Genomic DNA, 21,707 nt, shown 5'->3' on the forward strand with positions numbered 1-21,707 from the left:
AGGAAAGGAGTAAACGGGTTCCTCATCTCTTCAAGAATCAACATTTCAAGGTTCTAGAGACACTTAAGAGACAGATACGCAGACCTATATGAATCAACTTAAGGTTACTAGACAATTTAAAACACAGGCTCTCCTGAGAGAGGGAATGAACAAGGTCCTGACCTATGTCTGACAATATGTGGAGTCACCAACATGTTTGCTTTGCTGGGCTTCTCAGGTGCTTTCCTGAACTCACTCATCTTCCCTCATGCAGGACGTGAAGAGTTGGGAGAGGTGGTATGACATTACACTGACTGTACCTACCCAACCCTCTGACCTGGTTTAACTGAGCCAGAAACAACGAAGTACCAGGCACAAACATATGGCACAACGTCCGATGTTTCCAGTCTTCTCCATCTGTGCTTTGCCCACCCTCACCTGAATGTGTTTATCAGCAAAAAGATCCTCTACAAGTGTCCGGTCAACTCTGGTCATGCCCGCGTGATGAATAGCAAAGCCATAGGGCAGGAGATCCTTCAGCTCCAGGTTCTGGGGAACAGAAAAGAACAGGTGATGAGGTGAGCCCTCCTGAGGGAACTCCCCCAGAGACGAAGCAAATCTCTTCAGCTGAGACTCTGCCCCTCACCTACCCACATATCCACAGCCAATCAAACCTCACCCTGTGTGAAAAAGCACCACCACGCACTCCCAGAGGACCACTGGGACAACTCGGATTGAGCCAGTTACCAGGTAGGAATGAGAGAGCCGGGCCTGTCTCGCCTCACCTTGCACTGCTCGGCTTCTGTCCGAAGGACTTCTGTGGAGGCCGAGCCCTCTCTCAGAAACAGACCCAGTGTGTCCTTCTCCAGGCACATGTCCCGGATGGCCCTGGCTGTCTTCCCAGTCTCCTTCCGGGAGTGGACAAACACCAGCACCTGAGTAGAAGCCCCAGTTTGCCACAGTCAAGAGACACAACTCCGACAGTCACCCCCACGCCCCTGAGGAACCAGCAGAAGCAGAGGCTGCACCATTATCAGGCAGGAAACTGAGGTCTTGAAGAGGGGCGATGGCAGTAATGCACACTGGCTCAGAAGCCTAACAGGGCCCGCAAGACCCTAAGCGAACGAACCTACCAAGTACAGTGATGAGGGTCCTGTAACTGGGAAACTAAACTAACTCTTAGCACCCCATCTTTTAACAGCAAGTTTAAATATAATATGAATGCACATTCAAGAATCTCAATTAATTTGTGTTCAGGTACCTGATGAGATTCTCAGCTGCTAAAATGTTATATAAAATAACAGGCACTGGCCTTTATAAATGGACTTAGGAAGTAAGTCTCAGTATGAGACAGGCCCTATTTTGTAGGAAATAAAGTCCTCCAAGTATATAGTGCCAAGAAAAGATTTGTGTCTTCATGTAAATTCTTATGTTTTTTAATCAGGCAAAATAGTCAATGTTCCATAAAAAAATTAGATCATACTTACTAGTAAAATGCCCTTTCACTAGTTTTTAATTTTTATCTTCATTTTTACTATGTTTTTAGTGTAAGTCACCCAAATCTTTTATGGAAGAACCCTTGATAATGTAGATAGACAAATTAATTATTTGTGCCTGGTGATTTCCTTTTTGAGTTTTTAAATTACAAACTCAATTTCTTTAATGGTTATAGGACAATTCAGATTATCTATTTCATCAAGGCTGTTTCGGTAGTTGGTTGTTTTTGAGAAATGGGCCCATTTCCTTTAGGCTGTCAAATTCATGTGTAAATTTGTTCACAGTATTCCCTTACTATCTTTTCAAATGTAACAGATTCTGTAGTAATATCCCATTTCGTTTCTGGTACTGGTGATTTGTTTTGTGTCTTCTCTCTTTGTCAGTCTTGCTTGGCTATCAGTAAGTCAAAAATTCAAAAGAACAGAGTTCAAGAATAACGAGAAACTATGACAGACCTGATTTTTTCCAGCATGTTCCATGATTTTCTCATAGACAATTTCATTCATGATCTGGAAACGCTTGATAGCTTTTTTCTCCGTAATGCCCACGTAAGTCTGTTCTAGAGGCACTGGGCGGAAGCTAGAAGTTCAACAGTTAGACAAATGAGGCTTCTGAGACAAAAGTACTTAGGAAATAAACAGTCCTTTTCACTGCCATGGAGCAATATTCCTCTTTTTGGATTCATATCACATCAAAACCCAAAGGCCATTCTAAAACCCAATCTAATAGAGCTCCTTGGAAAAGAAGGACAGCAGGAAGATCACCCCGGTTAAACTTCTCCCAGTCTTTTCTTATACCTGTTGTCGAAGTAGAAGAGGCCCTTGGCAGGGTCCACACGCAGAAAGGTGGCCACATCTTCATAGTTGGGGAGGGTGGCACTAAGACCGATGAGTCGGACATCCTCTTGGGTCATCTCAATGTTCCGGATGGTCCTGGCCACCAACGCTTCTAAGACAGGACCTCTGTCATCGTGGAGAAGGTGGATCTCATCCTAAAGAATGGGAGGGCAGCAAATCACCTGTAGGACTAGAGAAATGTGGCCCCCTTTCCTGAGAGTATTCCCATTTTGTAGGTACACACCTAATATGCCAAATAAAGAAGAAAAGGGATCCCAAAGCCAAGGAAACCCAAAGGATGAGATAATATTCACCGTGAAATACCCCAGGAAATAACATGCTCCGACCACGAGCTGCTTTGCTACAGTTCAGTGAAACAATGCTTTACGGTAAGAAAATCTGATACTTCGGGTAAATGAATTCATAACTCCACTCAAAGGAAAATTTCTTTACTAAAGATAAAGCTTCTGATCAGACCATATTTATATCATATAAGGTTTTACCTCTGGGCAGTTATCTTTACCAAGAACGAATTGTATAATGCATCAAATGAAGAATTCACATAGCCTAAGGCAGTGCTTCTCAAATTTCAGCAGGCATACAAAGCAGGAGGGGATCTTATTAAAATGCAGATTGTATTTCAGTAAGTGGGGGTGGGGACAGGGACTCTGCATTTCTTTCTTTTTTATTTTATTTTATTTTTTTTTCTTTCTTTTTTAAAACAAATATTTATTTTGGCTGCGCTGGGCCTTAGTTGTGGCACGCAGGATCTTTCTTGCAGCACGTGGGAATCTTTAGTTGCAGCATGCTGACTTCTTAGTTGCAGCATGCAGACTCTTGGTTGAGGCATGTATGTGGGATCTAGTTCCCTGACCAAGGAGCAAACCCAGACCCACTGCACTGGGAGCATGGAGTCTTATCCACTGTGCCACCAGGGAAGTCCCAGGACTCTGCATTTCTAACAAGACTTTGAGTAGCAGACTCTAAGCAGGGGCTAGCAAATTTTTTCTTGAAGGCCAGAGAGTCAATATTTTAGGCTTGTGGGCCATACAGTCTCTGTTACAAATACTCAATTCTATCACTGCAGCACAAAAGTAACTGTGAACAATATGTAAATGGGTATGGCTGTGTTCCAATAAAACAAAAATCAGTAGCCACAGATTGCCAACCCTGCTCTAGAATGCTGCAAATCAACAAGCAAGGTCTCCTTTCTGCTTCCCCAGACAACCAAAAGAAACAGCACTCAGACTGTCATTCCTCCCTGGGGGCTTCTGTGTATACAGGACACAATATCCTGACTCTTTACTCATTCCCTCTGAGAATGGATTATTTATAAAGCCCTTTAATGTTCTGGGAGGATATAAGCATCAACAGTTTTTTTAATTGTCTGTTTACATTTATTTCAAAATATTTGACATAAAAGAAGTATAAATGATATGGTAAGGAGCATGCACGTACTGGGAAGTGTTTCAATTCGGTGCAGATTCTCATTTAGCGGTAAGAGCAATGCTGACAATAGCTGCCATTACGAAGGCCAGTAACTGGAGGAAAGGCACTGAAGAAAAGTTCAGCATTAAAACCCACCAACCCCCTCCTCAACCAGGCCTGGGCTCTGCGTTCCCACAAGGACCCCCTGCTCACCAGGATGATGAGTCGCACGAGCTGGGTGTAGGTCCGCTCCCCACCTTTGCGGGTAATGATGTCCCACTTCTCAGGGGTGCAGACGATGATCTGAGTGGCGCTGATCTCCTCCTTGCACAGCTGGTGGTCTCCAGTCAGTTCTGCAACAGTGATGCCGTACGTGGCCAGGCGCTGGGTGTAGGAAAGGCACATCAGGCAAGAATGCTTGGAGGGGGCCTGGACTCCACACTCTCTGTCTGTGAAGTCTGAGTGTGGGGTACTGGAGGTAGGTATCAACCCTTCAGGGAAATATCAAGTGTATGAGGTCGATCATATGAACATTTATTTCTAAAACAAATCCAAGTTTACACTCAGGCTAAGGAAGCAGAAAAATGCTCTCTGGGAGCTCTGCACACAAGAGGGGGAAATGGAAGCTTGCAGACAACAGACCTGGAATAACAATAGATGTATTATCAACCACCCATGTGAGTGTTTCATAAATACTCCGATAATGCAAATGATACCAACTGCAGAAAATTGCTAAGGGGAAGATTAAAAAGATGGTAAACCCTTGTAAAAGCCCAGAACAGATCCAGAACTTTCTCCTTTCACAAACACTCTGTACTTGGGTCAAGTTCCACCTTCGAAGGAGAAAAAAAACACCACACAAGGCATTCCAGAAATGCCCTAATATTAGAAGCAGAGAAGCACCAGGCCTGTCCCCAGTACTTTGATAGCTGCACCCAATATCTTCTGGAGGAAGGTTCTACCCCCTTACCTTTCCAAAACTGCCCACCATCTCCTGCACCAAAGACCGCATGGGGGCGATGTAGATGATCTTGAAGTCATCCACGTTGATAGTGCCATCCATGTTAATGTGCTTCCCTATCTCTCGGAGCATACACATCAGGGCCACGTTGGTCTTACCAGCACCCTACGGGAGGTCAAGGACAAGAAGGCCTGTGTACCTTGTTATGCTCACTACCCCAATTTCTAAGGGCTTATCACCAAAACAGAGCATGTCCTGCGGATTTTACCCTACCACTTAACATCTCTTCCACCAAATGAAGAATTAGGGGGTAAGGATGGAAATGAACAATATTGCCACCTAAAATATACACCGCATTCCACAAGAAAAAAGCAGGCAGGGCAGTGCTTACGGTAGGAGCGCAGAGCAGCAGATTCTCATCCGTCTCCAGAGCAGCACGGTAGAGCTTACTCTGGATCCGATTCAGTGTTTTGAAGCCCTCAAATCCAGCCTGGGCATATTTGGGCAGTTTCTCCACTGGAAGAAGTTGCTAGAAAAAAATGCCATGCACATCACATGAGCAGCACCCTTGAGCAGACTGTGGTTTTGCGAGATTGCACTTTCCAGCAACCTCCCTGCATAACGCTCCACTAAAGGCCAGACCAGAGAGATCAGTATTGTCCCCAGGGCTCAAAATCAAAACGGGAAAACTCTGCAGCAGCTTCCACTTCTGGAATAAACTATCTGTGAGACAAGGCCACACTTTGGTCAATGGGTGGAAATCCAAACTGGAAGGGAGGCGAAGTGAGCAGAAAACTTAGAAAAGCAATTCACTCACTTCTTCAGAGCCGAAGGGCTTGGGCTTCAGAGCAGGTACATGCACCTCTTCATAGCCCTTGCGCTGGCGACGGAAGGATCCGTCAGGAAGCTGACAGCGTTTGTTGGCCATGAAGTGGCTCCCCTGGGTAAAAACTAGGTCCTCCAAGTCCAGAACCTGTCGCGGAGCCAGTGCCTGGGAGTATGAAAAACAAGAATATAAAGTGAGCAAGCTGAGCAAAGGAGTTTCCATCCCTCACAGCCTTGGAAATGGCCTTGGTACCTACCTCTCCACCCTGGTCCAGATCCATGGTTTCCAAATCTGTGTCCATCCGGGACTGACGCACTCGCTCTCTCCGAGACCTCTCCTCCTGTGATGCGGAAAGACAGAAAGAATAGCAATGATTCATCACCATCCCAGCTTCTTGTCCTTTTCAGTCCCTTGGCTGAGCTTGACTCACAGGTGCTGACTAGTAAGTCCTGAAACAGAAAGGTGGCCCTTCACGTTCAGACCCTTGAGGACCACCAGAATGATGAAATCAAACCACTTTCAAGGGACAATACATAGTCCTGGGATTTCAAAAGTCGATGTTCAACAATGCAACATCAAGGGCTATCCTCAAGGGACAGAGTGTGGGTTCTGTGTTCAGCAAACACGCGTTGTGTTCCTGTACTACCAGCAGACACCATGACTTATTGTGTGAACAAACAGCAAAGGGCCCAGGTGCTGGTGACGATAGCAGCAGGTCAGCAGTCTCTCGACCACATCAGCGTGAAGGTGTTGATTCCATGCTGTACCAATGACCAAACTCAAAGAATCTGGAGAAATAATTCACTTCTTCAACTTCCTGCTTTAACAGGACTTTAGCTTTTTGCTGCAATCTTCTAACTAGCGTCTCTTTTCCAAAGCAAACACTCTAACTCAGGAGTCAGACAGACAAACCAACCCAGCCCTTACCCGGATCAGATCCTCCTTCTCCGTTTCGTGGAGCTGGTAGAGGAACTTGGACAGCTCTGGGTCAGCTTCCATCTTTCCCATGATCCTTTCCTTTTCAGCTTCACTCTGTGCACTGGCCAGCAAGGTACAGTATAAAACTGCCAACAGCAAAAGGAAGAAAGGGAAAGTGAGATACAAAATCAACCTTCAACCCTGGGGTAGAAAGAAAAATACATGAAACAATTGGCGAGGCTATGAAAGCAACACAACCTCTATCACACACCTACCTACGACCCAAAAGCGTTCTCCATATATACTCACTCATCATCCTGTGCTGCCGCAACACCTTAATAAAATCAAAAGTGTTGAAGCCAAGGAGCAGAACCAGCTGGTTCTCACATTCCCGGTCATCACTGGCCGTCTGCAGGGAGAAGGTAACACCACGATTAAGGACACAGCCATCTGCTTCCTACACTGCCCCATCTGCTAAGACACACGGAACACAAAAACATTATCCCGGCTGTACCTTCAAAATCTCCAAGACTTCATCTGCCTTCTTCTGCGACACAATGGCATCATCATAGAAGCGACTGAGCTGCCGCTGGAGCCAAAAGGCATCAATATCCCGAGGGTGCAAATCCTTCTTCTTGGAACTCATCAGTTCCCCTGAGGCCACAAGCTACAAAGTAACCAGGCACTGAGCTCACTGTGTCTCCATCTGCCCCACGTGCTTTCTTATCATCCTGCAACAAAGCTCTGCAGGCCACCCACCCACAGCCTACCCTCTTCTGAGGACTTTCGGGGGTGGGGAGGAGGGCAGGGGGCGGGGGGGGGATGACGACTCTGCTATACTGAGTTCATGAGCACACCAAACCCACCAAGACTTCATCAACACATGCCTTTGAGAAAGAGGGTGACTAACTGAAACCTTAAGAAAAATCAAGACACGAAATGTTTATCACAGCTCACCCTATGAAAAGGTAGCTCAATACATAATACATGACAGGACCTATGGGAAAGGTATGGGAAATACATAATACATGACAGGACCTAGGTATGGGAAAGAAGTGCTACACCCAGAAATAACCTGCCCTGCAGCGGCGGGCAAGAGCAAGCTGTACTCACATTAGCCGAGAGGGTGCAGCGCACCACCGCCTCGTCCCCTTCCATGTCGTCGTCCGATGCCTCTTCTCGAACCTCCCCGTACACATCTTCATCACCTTCCTGTGGAAACAGCCCGAACCCCAACTCGTGACCTGGAGCTGATCCTGGCATCACCACAGAACCTCTCCCTCAAGTCACTTAAGATAAGCTCCATGGTTAGAGCAAAGGCTTCTGCGGTGGAACCAACAACTTACTGGAACCAGGGTCAGCCTCATTCCAGAGTACATTTATCAGAAGGACCAATACAGAAGCACACTTGGGAAAGCACACAGTGACCAGAAATGTAGAGGCCACACTTCGCTTGCTCACTACTGTCTTTACTCACACACCTGCCTACAGATGTACTGTGTACTGAGCACAGGGTCATGTTAAAAGCAGGTCCTTAATAATAAGCATTTGTTCAATGAATGAATGCTATGAGCAAAGCATTCTTTTAGTTTGTTGCTACTTAAAATAAAGAAATTCTACTAACTCTACTGGAGGAAGGGGCTCAGCAGTCATCTACTTAATCATATCGTTTGAAAGGTGGAGACACTGAAGCAAAATGACCTGTCCGATATAGGACCAAAATTCAGCCCTCTCGGCTCCCAGCTTTGTGCTCTCTCCTCTGACTCTCCTTTGCTACCCCTTCTTCCTGTCCTAGTTTATGATATCCCAAAGCTGGCGTTTTACCTTTCAGGAAGCCAAACACACCGAGAACTCGAATGCAGCTCTGCACATTTTTTCAAGTGCCCCACTTGTTCCTATTAGTTATATTCAAGAATTCTAATTAGATGGTAAACCTCAGTGGCTGCTGCAACTATTACTGACACAACCATGTACAAAATATGCCCATGCTCTGCGGCAAATGTGCATTTTTTTTTGAAATTGGCAGTAGGACACAGTACTGGAAAGAGGAAAACTATCACAGTACGGTTAAAACGCAGTAAAACAGGACAGCACATTCCCGAAATGAAGTATACGCTGTACTTACCTTTTTTTCTTTCTTTTTGCTGACCCACTTGGTTTATCTTCAATTATTATATTAACTTACATTTATAAGTTCAAATTTGCTTTATAAAACCAAAAAATAACCATAACAATTTTGCAGCGAAATAATATTTATGCCCAAGTTTGACACCAATACAACACCATAAAACTTATCTGGCTTAAGTTAGGGCACTTCTTTATATCAGAAGTGGTCCCCTCACCTTAACAACTGAAAAAAAAAAAAAAAGACGAGACTGGGTCTGTTTGCTTATCACTTACCTCCTCATCAGACTCAAACTGTACATTCACACCATATGTCTCATCAATGTTGTCATCTGAAACGGTGAGGGATTAGAAAAAGAGGACAGGGAACAGTTAGTAAAATGAAGCACTAGGGAGCTAATTTCCTCCCTAACTGCCTGACTTGCCTCCCCTCAGGACAGACCTAAGGTCTAAGGACTAACAGACAAATGATCAACATAAGAGAGCCTGGGACTTCCCTGGTGGCGCAGTGGTTAAGAATCCGCCTGCCAATGCAGGGGACACGGGTTTGATCCCTGGTCCGGGAAGATCCCACATGCAACAGAGCAACTAAGCCTATGCGCCACAGCTACTGAGCCTGAGCTCTAGAGCCCACGAGCCACAACTACCGAGCCCACGTGCCCCAACTAACGAAGCCCACGCGCCTAGAGCCCGTGCTCCGCAACGAGAAGCCGCTGCAATGAGAAACGTGCGCACTGCAACGAAGAGTAGCCCCCGCTCGAATCAACCAGAGAAAGCCCACGCACAGCAATGAACATCCAACGCAGCCAAAAATAAATAAAATAAAACAAATAAATTTACAAAAAAAAAAAAAAGAGAGCCTCCTGTGCTGCCACCACCAAGGCCTGCTCCAATCTGCCGGCCGTGGATACGGCCCTGCTCTGCCTGCTCCACCCTCCACCCAGGCCCTATCCAAGTTTTCTCCCATGTTCTATACAATAAAAGGGTCTCAGAATGAGAAATGGCTACCGGAATCCAGGGATTCTGGTGTCCATCAATCATAACCCCTCCAAAAAGACCAAATAGGTTATGGAAACCTTGTAAAGCATCTTTCAGATGCTTTAATGGCTGAGGCTAGAAGATCACCTTAGGGGTCAACGGGCATCCAGTTAATATGGTCAGGACACAAAGAGCTCACTTACCCATATTCTGGATTTCCTTGTCTCCACCATAGTCTGTGATCTTTTTGCCCAGGTTCACTAACACATGGTATCTTGTATCATCTGTCTGACCCAGCAGCAGATCAATCTCCTTTCTCCTTTCCTTGTCCCGAAGCTTTTCATTCTTTAAAACAGCTAGAACTTCATCAGCTGCCCCACAAAGGATATCACGTGGCTGGCGGCAAAAAAAAAAAAAAAAAAAAAAAAAAAATTCAGAACGAGACAAAGACAAAGAACATCACTGACCAGCTTTACGTGACAATAGGATGTGAAGAGCTGTATCTCTTTAAAACCTGCATACCAGGTTCCGACCATTTTCACTAATGTTAATTTAAAAATGCCACCAAAGGTCACAAAATTGAAGGAAGACTCATCTGTTTCAAAAAAATCAGGTAAGTGGTCTTACGAAGACAGACACGGCTTCCACAGCAGTGTGCCACAGTTCTCCAGACGGGAGAGGCATTCTGCAGTCCTGCCCTAGCCTGCCAAACTTGTGGCAATTCTTCATCCTCACCTCCTCTAGCAACCACCTCACCAGAGTCTCTCAGAGACCCACAGAGGTCCTTAATCTAATCACATGTATAATGCTAAGAGCACAGATTCTGGATATAAACTACCCGGGCTTACATCCTGGCTCTGCCAAACACCACCTCTGTGACTTGGGAAGATTACTTAAGTATTCTTTGCCTCACACCTCTCTTCTGTAGAATGGAAAGTAAATATTACTAGCACCTGGTCATAGAGCTAACATGAGAACTGAAAGAGAGAAGACATGTAAAATGCTATCCCATATAAAGTAAGTGCTCCATAAATATTAGCCACTTCTGCATATCGGTATGGCCCACACAGGAAAATACACAGACAAGGTTCCTCTGGTGCCTCCCAGTTGTGACTTCCTCCCTCTCCAAAAACATGGCTTCACCCTCTGGCTGCCTCACCTGGTCCCCAAGTGCAGCCTGGATGAAGCTGAGCAGCACTTCGTAGGTCTCCCGGGTCTCTTTAGTTTTGGGCTTGTAGATGATGCCCACCATCTCATCAATGCCCTCCGAGAGCAGAGTATAACCCTTCATCTTGTTGATGTCATGCCGGTCCTCGTCACGCTTTCTTCGCCTAATGGACAGGGTGATGCTGAACGGGCAGAACCTTCCCTCTCAAAGTCAAGACTAAAGGAAGCCCACCCCACCCTCCTCCACACAGGTAATACTTAAAACCACAAATCTGTATCTCAGCAAATGATTCCCATTTGGCCTTCGTCACTTGCAGGAGTATTTCTTTATGGGAACACAGTAACAGAAAGGGAATACTCTGACATTCTCTCACTAGATGCACTAAATTTTACAATGAGACATCCTCCACGTTCATTTAAAAGAGACAACCCTTTCTACTTTGTCTGACAATATATGATTGGATTTTGACTAGTTTTTTATCCCTCAGACACATTTTCTTTTTCTAGCCAGAAAACCGAAGCTCCAAAGGAATCTACTGCCATCAATTCCTGGAAAAGAAGTCATACTCTGCAAAGTGGAGGACCAATGATATGTAACTCATTTCAAATACAACTGCTTTAATCAAAACCGGGCCTACGAATTTTTGAGACTTCATCATGAGAGAAGAGGAAGACAGAGACAATCAGGGTCGAAAGATAACAGTGAGATAAAGTTCAATAATTTTTTTTAAGTTTGGAAATATATCACCCCGCAAAAGTAAAAGAACAACAAAAAAGCAAAACAAAACACCTGCCTTTCATGCTTGAATGGTAGTTTATAACAACAAAACTGGAAGTGGGCAACAGCAGACAAAAGAAGTAGGGGTGGTAAGTTAGTAATAAAAGAGTGAGAAGAGTTACTGAGACAAGAGTTTAACGGGGCTTCCCGGGTGGCGCAGTGGTTAAGAATCCACCTGCCAATGCAGGGGACACAGGTTCGAGCCCTGGTCCGGGAAGATCCCACATGCCGCGGAGCAGCTAAGCCCGTGCGCCACAACTACTGAGCCTGCACTCTCCTGCGAGCCACAGCTACTGAGCCCGCATGCTTAGAGCCCGTGCTCTGCAACAAGAGAAGCCACCGCAATGAGAAGCCCACGCACCGCAACAAAGAGTAACCCCCGTGCGCAGCAACGAAGACCCAATGCAGCCAAAAAATAAATAATTAAAAAAAAAAGTAAGGGGTTAACAGATAAACTACTATATGTAAAATAGATCAACAACAACAACAAAAAAGAGTTTACCAAGAATCTTCAAAATACCATGAAGAAAATTAAGATCTCTCTATGGATGAAAAACACATGCTGAAAAAAGATCTAAAAGTTGTTTTCCACTTCAGATACACTTGTTTAGGCCAAAGAACCTTTCGATTCTTATGTTCTGTTTCTATCTTTACTGAATTGTTTTAATGCCAATGACATCTCACTTGCACCAAGCAATTCAGCAAAAAAAAAAAAAAAAAAACACTGCTCAAATGCCAAGGGAAAATGGACTCAGGGTCTGAAGAAAAATCATTTTCCCCCTGTTACTCACTTGGCTCTTCTTTCCTCTTGCATCTGTGGTTTCGTCCGTTGAGCCTTATCTCCCATCCGGGTGCCCTCCAGCTTCCCAACCAGGGACAGAACCTCTCCTGTGGGTTCATCCCGGCGGGTCCGGTCAATGAGAGAGCGGTCAGCTTGGAGGACAAGATTCGAGTTCTGAAAAGATCACAAAGTTATCGAAACTCTGACAGGAGCAGGGCCAATGCCGGTACCAAAGGGATACCAGCTGATAACAAAGGAAGTAAGAACTGGGGCAAATAAGTGACGAAAATCACTAGTCGGAATAAAAAGATGTTTTCCTTAAGAAGTGCATCATATAATTGCGCATGAGCAAAGGGCAATCGAATCGTTAGAACAATCCTTGCTCCTAACACTGCCCGTTAACTCCGCCCTGGGAACACTGTCGGGCACGCTGGGGATGAGATACGGAAGGGGGCGGGAACAGGGCCGAGGGGACAGGGAACAAACACTCCTGGCAGAGCTCTTAGCCCATCCCGCTCGCCCGTCACCAGTGGGGTTATTCATATCGTCGTGTACCCCCTCCTTCGCCTGAATCTGATTTCCCCTCTGCTTTCGCGGTTCTCCCGTAGGCCTTCGGAGTGAAACTCCCTTCCTCAGCCTCCCGCTCCCCACCGGCCTCCTCAGCCCAGAGCCCTCCTCCGAGCCCACACGCACCGCCTTGTACTCGTACTGCAGGCTACGAGCGGTCACATCCGCCATGGCCGCGGATGCTCAGGGGTCTCAGAGCTCCGCTCCCCCCACCACACGCTATAGACTGCCGCCGCTCTCCGCTACCGCCGCGCCTGACGCAGGAAACACGCACAGGAGGGAAAAATGAGACTGCCTCCCTTCTGCTTCCGGGTCGCGCGCCGGGAAGTGCAGGTGGGGCATATCTCCGGCGGATGCGCCCCGGTTTTCTGCGACCGTGTGGGCTCGGTGGGCGGGACCGGCAAATCCCGGGAATCTCGAACGATGGTTCCGGGCCAAGGCCAGTACCCTCCCTATCTCGGGTTCCGGCCTTCGTCCCGCAGGACTCCTCACATCTTAGCGAAGCGTATGCCTGCTTAGCCCGCTATCCTGTCCCACGCGCTTCTTCCCCTGGTAACAGTCCTGTGAGCTCTGCAGGCAAGGAGGGGCTAATGAGCCCCATTTCCGGCTGAGGAAACTCAAGCTCCTTGCGAGGGACTGAACTGTGTGTGGGTGTGTTTCTGGTATCTGGTATCTTCCTTTGGGTTTTTCCTCTATATTGAAAAATTGAAAGAAAGCTCTGTTCCCCCCCCCCCATCCCATTTAAAACCGTGCCTCCGAGACCCTCGTTCTGGGCATCCGGGAAACTCCTTTTTGCCCCCAAAACGCTTGTCACATTCCGCAGCAGGGCCCTCTCCACCGCCCAAGGAACATCAGGGAAAGCAGTTGCCCTCCCAGCAGGGCCAACTCCTTGAAGACAGTGACTTAATTTCTTCTCCAACAACAAAGCCCCCCCAGGGCCAGAAGGCACCCCTGCCCTCCCCCAATCAACCAGTTCTGCTCTGTGGAATGGCAACGAATAGCTGAATGGTTACCTCATTTAGAACCTGTTTGCTTTTTTTTTTTTTAATAAATTTATTTATGTATTTATTTTTGGCTGCATTGGGTCTTCATTGCTGCGCGCAGGCTTTTCTCTAGTTGTGGTAAGCGGGGGCTACTCTTCGTTGCGGTGCGTGGGCTTCTCAATGTGGTGGCTTCTCTTGTTGGACAGCACGGGCTCTAGGCGCGCAGGCTTCAGTAGTTGTGGCTCACGGGCTCTAGAGTGCAGGCTCAGTAGTTGTGGCCCACAGGGTTAGTTGCTCCGCAGCATGTGGAATCTTCCTGGACCAGGGCTCGAACCCGTGTCCCCTTACACTGGCAGGCGGATTCCTAACCACTGTGCCACCAAGGAAGTCCAGCCTGTTTGCTTTTGAAAGATGAATGAAGGGAGGCTAAAGGAATTCATCCTCAATAGCCGTCTGCTGGGCCAAATTTGACTGTGTGGGTATTTTGTTTGACTCATTATTGGTGCCTTATTTAAAAATTGGGATAGTTCACACAATCTGGATTTCCAGCATCTAGGAAAGAGTCAGAATATTAGCCACATGAGACACACGTTCCTACATGGCTGCTTGCCCAGTGCTAATCAGCAACTGCCACCCTTAGAGGATGTATATGCGCCTCCCACTGCACCTGTTTTCTCTTACTTGAACCCCTCACTCCTTGGTGTTAGCTGCCTGGCCCCTGTGGGCATGGAGTTTGCAACCCTGACCGTATTTTTGTATATCTAACTGGGCCTTCCAAGGCACAGTCAAGTCCTATGACGGCTCTGCTCCTCAGCAGCTATATGACTTTGAGTGGCTACCTTGTCTCTTATATGAGTGTCATTTTGCCATCCTTAAATTTGAGGCAATGAAACTTTCCTCTGAGGACTTTTATGATTAAATGAGGTGGTGTGATTAAAAGCACATACAAAGTGCCTGACTCAAGGTGGGGGCTCACTGAAGATTATTTAAATCTGAATCCTCAGGACTGACTTTCATTCCGTGGCCATGCTGTGGATCACACAGATGACACAAAAGGGTCTGAAAAGTATTTTAGGGATTCTGCTCTGCATTTAGATAGAAATGGTACTGAGGTTCACAGTTGAGCCTGGGCCACTGGCAAATCTGTGAAGCAGGGGAAAAAGGAAAATTCCCCATCTTCCCTTTTCCTCTCTAAGCAAGCTCTATCAAATATAATTTTCCAGTTAGTAATTTAGATGGCTTTGGACATCAGAACTGGAAGGAGCTTTGGAGATGGAGTAGTCAGCTTCCCACATGAGGAGGCTGCAGCCAAAAGAGGACTGTCACACTGAAACAGGAAGAAAAATATTGTGACTTAGAAAACAAAATGCCAACTGTGCTTCCTCACTCTAGGGAAGGGGCAGTGTTTACGTCAGAGATGGGAGTTCTGTTGGGGGAAACACTCGGGAAAACTTCATGGGCCTTATTATTAGAAAGGGTGAGGCTGGGGAGTCTTGGTGAAGGTAAGTCAAGGAGAGAACTAAAGTGCCCTTCATCAGAAAAGGAGGAATGGGGGTTGGAAGCTGGCATGTAGAGAGGGGAAGAGAAAGGTATCCAGGGAATGGGAGAAAATATTTGCAAACGAAGCAACTGACAAAGGATTAATCTCCAAAATATACAAGCAGCTTATGCAGCTCAATATCAAAAAAACAACCCAATCCAAAAATGGACAGAAGACCTAAATAGACATTTCTCCAAAGAAGATATACAGATTGCCAACAAACACATGAAAAGATGCTCAACATCACTAATCATTAGAGAAATGCAAATCAAAACTACAATGAGGTATCACCTCACACCAGTCAGAATGGCCATCATCAAAAAATCTACAAACAATAAATGCTGGAGAAGGTGTGGAGAAAAGGGAACCCTCTTGCACTGTTGGTGGGAATGTAAATTGATACAGCCACTATGGAGAACAGTATGGAGTTTCCTTAAACTAAAAATAGAACTACCATATGACCCAGCAATCCCACTACTTGGCATATACCCTCAGAAAACCATAATTCAAAAAGAGTCATGTACCACAATGTTCATTGCAGCACTATTTACAATAGCCAGGACATGGAAGCAACCTAAGTGTCCATCCACAGATGAATGGATAAAGAAGATGTGGCACATATATACAATGGAATATTACTCAGCCATAAAAAGAAGCGAAATTGAGTTATTTGTAGTGAGGTGGATGGACCTAGAGTCTGTCATACCGAGTGAAGTAAGTCAGAAAGAGAAAAACAAATACCATATGCTAACGCATATATATGGAATCTAAAAAAAAAAAAAAAAAAAAAAGATTCTGAAGAACCTAGGGGCAGGACAGGAATAAAGATGCAGATGTAGAGAATGGACTTGAGGACAGGGGGAGGGGGAAGGGTAAGCTGGGACGAAGTGAGAGAGTACATTGACATATATACACTACCAAATGTAAAATAGATAGCTAGTGGGAAGCAGCTGCATAGCACAGGGAGATCAGCTCAGTGCTTTGCGACCACCTAGAGGTGTGGGATAAGGAGGGTGAGGGAGATGCAAGAAGAAGAGGATATGGGGATATACGTATGCATAGAGCTGATTCACTTTGTTATACAGCAGAAACTAACACAAAATTGTAAAGCAATGTTAAAGGAAAAAAGAAAAAAAAAAAAAAAAGAAAGGTATCCAGGAAGCAAGAGAGCCCAGGAAGATGACAATTAGCCAGGACCTAAAGGAGTCACAAACAAGGAAAAATTTACCATCACAGAAACTGTCTGATGCACTTTTAGGCAGTGATATCTAAATTGTTTTTCTAAGTTGCTGCCTGTATGAACTTTGCAAGATTCTCCATGCATTTACTCAAATCCTGAGTAGGAGTTTGCCACACACTATTGTGTTTGTGGTACTCTAGGACATGAAGCAATGGAGGTGGTATCCAGGGAAAGTTGAAATGGAGTGGGAAGGTCTAGGTTATAGAAGACAAGACTCAAAGCTGAGAGAGAATTCAGTGAAAACAAGGAATTTGTACAAGAGGTAAGGGGGGCAGGGAATGTGTCCCTGAGAATTCCCAGACCCCTGGCAGTGGGGAAAAGCCGTTGTCCTCATTACATGTAGAATGACGCTTGATCCAATGTGTTGTAAATTTGAAAGAGAAACACATAGCTCAATGGAATAGAATCAAGAATCCAAAAATAAAATAAACCCCTGCATTTATGGGCAATTGATTTTTTTTTTTTTTTTGTATTTTGGTCATGCCATGCCACTTGGCACGTGGGATGGTTCCCCAACCAGTGATCAAACCCGGGCCTCCACAGTGAAAGTGTGTAACCACTAGGCTACCAGGGAACTCCCTGGGCAATTGATTTTTGACAAGGGTACCAAGACAGTGTGATGAGGAAAGAAAAGTTTTTTTACCAGATGGTTTTAGGACAACTGGATTTTCACATGCAAAAGGATGAATTTATACCCCCTTTTGTTGAACCCAAGTTTGTGTGCCTGAGGCACAGTAAGGTCAAACAAACCAAAATGTTGGAGTTTGGAGCAGAGAAAGTTTTATTGCAAGGGCCAAGCAAGGAGAAGGGGTGGCTAGTGCTCAAAAGACCTGAACTCCTAGATGGTTTTCAGGGAAGAGTTTTTAAAGGCAAAATTTGTGGTTAGGGCTGCAGAGTGTGTGACTTTCTTCTGATTGCCTGGTGGTGAGGTAACAGGGCAGTGCTCCAGGAATCTTGTGCTCAGCCTGAAGTTACCATCCTCCACCTGGGTGGGGGCCTTAGTTTCTGCAGAAGAACTCAAAGATATATTGTTTTATTTATTTGTTTGTTTGTTTGTTTATTATTTTATTTATTTATTTTGGCTGCGCTGGGTCTTAGTTGTGGCATGCAGGATCTTTAGTTGTGGCACGTGGACTCTTAGTTGCAGCATGCGGACTTCTCAGGTGCAGCATGCAGACTCTTAGTTGAAGCATGCATGCAGGATCTAGTTCCCCAACCGGGGATCAAACCTGGGCCCCCTGCATTGGGAGCGCAGAGTCTTACCCATTGGACCACCAGGGAAGTTCCAATATATTGTTATGTATATCCCTTGAGGAGGAACTAGGACTCTGCTTTACTGCTGTACTATTGTTCCTTTTTTTAAATAAATTTATTTATTTATTTTTGGCTGTGTTGGGTCTTCGTTGCTGTGTGTGGGCTTTCTATAGTTGTGGAGAGCAGCAGCTACTCTTTCGTTGCAGTACACAGGCTTCTCATTGTGGTGGCTTCTCTTGTTGCGGAGCACAGACTCTAGGTGCACGGATTTCGGTAGTTGTGGCACATGGGCTCTAGAGCACAGGCTTAGTAGTTGTGGTGCACGGGCTTAGTTGCTCCACGGCATGTGGGGTCTTCCCAGACCAGGGCTCGAACCTGTGTCCCCTGCACTGGCAGGCAGATTCTTAACCACTGCGCCACCAGGGAAGCCCACTATTGTTTCTTGACTCTTTTTCCTTTGTTTCTGCATTCCCTCCCTTTCCTAATTAGTAACTGTTTGAATCTGCATTTTGGAACTCAGGGAAAGTCTAGGAGGCTGAAGCCTTTTTCCTACAAATAAGAAACAGGAGACATGTAAAGGCTTTTGTACCTGGGAGGGCCCCACAGGGTCCTGCTCAGTTGCACTACTCCCTCATATCATACACAAACATTAATTCAAAATGGATCAGACCTAGATATAAGAGCTAAAACTGTAAAATTATTACAAGACATAGGTGTTAATCTTCATGACCTTGAATTAGGCATTGATTTCTTAGTTATGATGCCAAAAGCACAAGCAGCGAAAGAAAAAACTGATAAATTAGACTTCATCAAAATTGAGAATGATTGTGCTTCAAAGGACACCATCAGGAAAGTGAAAAGACTGATAAGGGACTAGTATCCAGAATATATAAAGAACTCTTACAAGTCAATAAGAGGACAAATAACCCAATTGTAAAATGGGCAAAGGATTTGAACAGACATTCCTCTAAAGAAAATATATAAATGGTCAATAAGCACATGAAAAGATGCTAACAACATTAGTAATTAGGGAAATGCAAGTCAAACCACTTTCAGACACTACTTCACATCTACTAGGATGGCTATAATAAGGGCAGACAGTAACAAGTGTTGGCAAGAATATGGAGAAATTGGAAATCTTATACATTTCTGGTGGGAATGTAAAATGGTGCAGCCACTTTGGAAAATGGTTTGGCAGTTCCTCAAAAAGTTAAACAGGTTTCGGTTTCACTTCCGGTGAGGGGCCGCCTCGGAGCGGGTGGTGAGCCGACGGCGAGCGCAGGCGGCGGCGGTGACTGCGGCGCCGCTGCCGGGGGGGCGTGCAGCAGCGCGGCGGCAGCGGCGGCTGGGCCTCGAGCGCCCGCAGCCCACCTCTCAGGGGCGGGCTCCCGGAGCGATCAGGGCGGACGAGAAGATGGAGGAGCTGGTGGTGGCCACAAAAGATACTTTCCATAAAATCAAACTGGACGTGCCAGAAGACTTACGACAAATGTGTGCCAAAGAATCGGCACATAAGGACTTTAAAAAGGCAGTTGGTGCCTTTTCTGTAACTTATGATGCAGAAAACTATCAGCTTGTCATTTTGTCTATCAATGAAGTCACCTCAAAGCGCGCACACATGCTGATTGACATGCACTTTCGGAGTCTGCGCACTAAGCTGTCTCTGATACTGAGAAATGAAGAAGCCAGTAAGCAGCTAGGGAGTTCAAGGCAACTTGCCTCAAGGTTTCACGAACAGTTTATCGTACGAGAAGATCTGATGGGTCTAGCTATTGGTACTCATGGTGCTAATATTCAGCAAGCTAGAAAGGTACCTGGGGTCACTGCTATCGATCTAGATGAAGATACCTGCACATTTCATATTTATGGGGAGGATCAGGATGCAGTGGAAAAGGCTCAAAGCTTTCTGGAATTTGCTGAAGATGTCATACAAGTTCCAAGGAACTTAGTAGGCAAAGTAATAGGAAAAAATGGAAAACTGATTCAGGAGATTGTGGACAAGTCAGGAGTTGTGAGGGTGAGAATTGAAGCTGAAAATGAGAAAAATGTTCCACAAGAAGAGGAAATTATGCCACCAAATTCCCTACCTTCCAGGAACTCAAGGGTTGGACCTACTCCTTCAGAAGAAAAAAAGCATGTAGATGTAAAGGAAAACAGCACTCATTTTTCTCAGCCTAACAGCACAAAAGTCCAGAGGGTTTTAGTGGTTTCATCAACTGTAGCAGGGGAATCCCAGAAACCTGAACTCAAGGCTTGGCAGGGTATGGTACCATTTGTTTTTGTGGGAACAAAAGACAGCATCGCTAATGCCACTGTTCTTCTGGATTATCACCTGAACTATTTCAAGGAAGTAGACCAGTTGCGTTTGGAGAGATTACAAATTGATGAGCAATTGTGACAGATTGGAGCTAGTTCTAGACCACCACCGAATCGTACAGATAAGGAAAAAGGCTATGTGACTGATGATGGTCAAGGAATGGGTCGAGGTAGTAGACCTTACAGAAATAGGGGGCACGGCAGACGCAGTCCTGGATATACTTCAGGCATGTGCTGGTCATACTTGCTGGATGGACTGTGTAAATCAGGGGTCTGCATCCTGTGGCTCGTAAGGAACTCTTTAAGATGGAAAAGCCTTCAAGATCCACAGGAATGAAGCTATAATGGTGAAGCTATAATTGGTCATTAGCTCCAACAGAGGAAGAGAGAGAGGAACTAATTCTGAAGCATCAGATGCTTCTGAAACAGAATCTGACCACAGAGATGAACTCAGTGATTGGTCATTAGCTCCAACAGAGGAAGAGAGGGAGAACTTCCTGCGCAGAGGAGACGGGCGACAGCGTGGAGGTGGAGGAAGAGGACAGGGAGGAAGAGGACGCGGAGGCGGCTTCAAAGGAAACGATGATCACTCCCGAACAGATAATCGTCCGCGTAATCCAAGAGAGGCTAAAGGAAGAACAGCAGATGGATCCCTCCAGATCAGAGTTGACTGCAATAATGAAAGGAGTGTCCACACTAAAACATTACAGAATACCTCCAGTGAAGGTAACCGGCTGCGCACGGGTAAAGATCGTAACCGGAAGAAGGAGAAGCCAGACAGCGTGGATGGTCAGCAACCACTTGTGAATGGAGTACCCTAAACGGCGTAATTCTGGAGTTATATTCCCTATACCATTTCCGTAATTCTTATTCCATATTAGAAACTTTGTTAGGCCAAAGACAAATAGTAGGCAAGGTGGCACAGGGCATGAAATGAACACCAATTCTGTTAAGAATTTTATTTTTTGTCATATTGGCCATAAGCAACAGTTTTCAGATTTGCACAAAGAAAGAGATCTTAAAATTTTGAAACATTGCTTTTAAGTAATTAAGTATACTTAGCACTTCAGGACAGGATTTTCGTTTGGTTTATTTTTTAAATACCAAGCAGTGGTATTCTTTCTTAATTTGGACCGTTACCCTGCGTTGGGTGATAACTCACTGGTACATTTCAGTTTTTCTGAATAAATAGCATTTATGGTAATCATATTACACTTCTGTTTTCAGTCTCATACGGAAGGCCAATGACATTTCATGTCCTGTGTCAGTTTATGTTTTGGTCCACTTTTCCAGTATTTTAGTGGACCCTGAGATGTGTGTGATGTGACGTTTGTCATTTTCATTAGCAAAAAAAAAGTTGTATGATCTGTGCCTGTTTTATATCTTGGCAGGTAGGAATATTATATTTGGATGCAGAGTTCAGGGAAGATAAGTTGGAAACACTAAATGTTAAAAGATGTAGCAAACCCTGTCAAACATTAGTACTTTATAGAAGAATGCATGCTTTCCATATTTTTTTTTCTTACATAAACAT

At 45.3% G+C, this 21,707-nt stretch overlaps 2 protein-coding genes across 2 annotated transcripts in view; one reads left to right on the top strand and one right to left on the bottom strand.

The window, feature by feature from the left end:
• Positions 1 to 13,145, bottom strand: part of SNRNP200 (small nuclear ribonucleoprotein U5 subunit 200) — a 26,581-nt gene extending 13,436 nt beyond the window's left edge. Inside the window, exons 1-18 of the mRNA XM_068564944.1 lie at positions 12,967 to 13,145; positions 12,284 to 12,447; positions 10,707 to 10,878; positions 9,751 to 9,943; positions 8,846 to 8,901; positions 7,559 to 7,657; positions 6,960 to 7,112; positions 6,755 to 6,854; positions 6,455 to 6,591; positions 5,784 to 5,867; positions 5,519 to 5,692; positions 5,093 to 5,230; positions 4,711 to 4,866; positions 3,954 to 4,124; positions 2,274 to 2,467; positions 1,932 to 2,055; positions 765 to 914; positions 418 to 528 (exon numbers count right to left, since the gene is read on the bottom strand). Of these exons, the coding sequence (XP_068421045.1) occupies positions 418 to 528; positions 765 to 914; positions 1,932 to 2,055; positions 2,274 to 2,467; positions 3,954 to 4,124; positions 4,711 to 4,866; positions 5,093 to 5,230; positions 5,519 to 5,692; positions 5,784 to 5,867; positions 6,455 to 6,591; positions 6,755 to 6,854; positions 6,960 to 7,112; positions 7,559 to 7,657; positions 8,846 to 8,901; positions 9,751 to 9,943; positions 10,707 to 10,878; positions 12,284 to 12,447; positions 12,967 to 13,011 (2,421 nt within the window). The 5' untranslated portion in view covers positions 13,012 to 13,145. The remainder of the gene's footprint in view (positions 1 to 417; positions 529 to 764; positions 915 to 1,931; positions 2,056 to 2,273; positions 2,468 to 3,953; positions 4,125 to 4,710; positions 4,867 to 5,092; positions 5,231 to 5,518; positions 5,693 to 5,783; positions 5,868 to 6,454; positions 6,592 to 6,754; positions 6,855 to 6,959; positions 7,113 to 7,558; positions 7,658 to 8,845; positions 8,902 to 9,750; positions 9,944 to 10,706; positions 10,879 to 12,283; positions 12,448 to 12,966) is intronic.
• The window catches only part of LOC137777410 (fragile X messenger ribonucleoprotein 1-like), a 20,829-nt gene continuing 12,247 nt past the window's right edge, over positions 13,126 to 21,707 (top strand). The window contains 5 exon segments of the mRNA XM_068564175.1: positions 13,126 to 13,345; positions 19,099 to 20,054; positions 20,118 to 20,462; positions 20,651 to 20,785; positions 20,884 to 20,962. Coding sequence (XP_068420276.1) covers positions 13,126 to 13,345; positions 19,099 to 20,054; positions 20,118 to 20,462; positions 20,651 to 20,785; positions 20,884 to 20,962 — 1,735 coding nt within the window.

Source organism: Eschrichtius robustus, chromosome 15, assembly GCF_028021215.1.
Source record: "Eschrichtius robustus isolate mEscRob2 chromosome 15, mEscRob2.pri, whole genome shotgun sequence".
Classification (NCBI taxonomy): Eukaryota; Metazoa; Chordata; class Mammalia; order Artiodactyla; family Eschrichtiidae; genus Eschrichtius; species Eschrichtius robustus.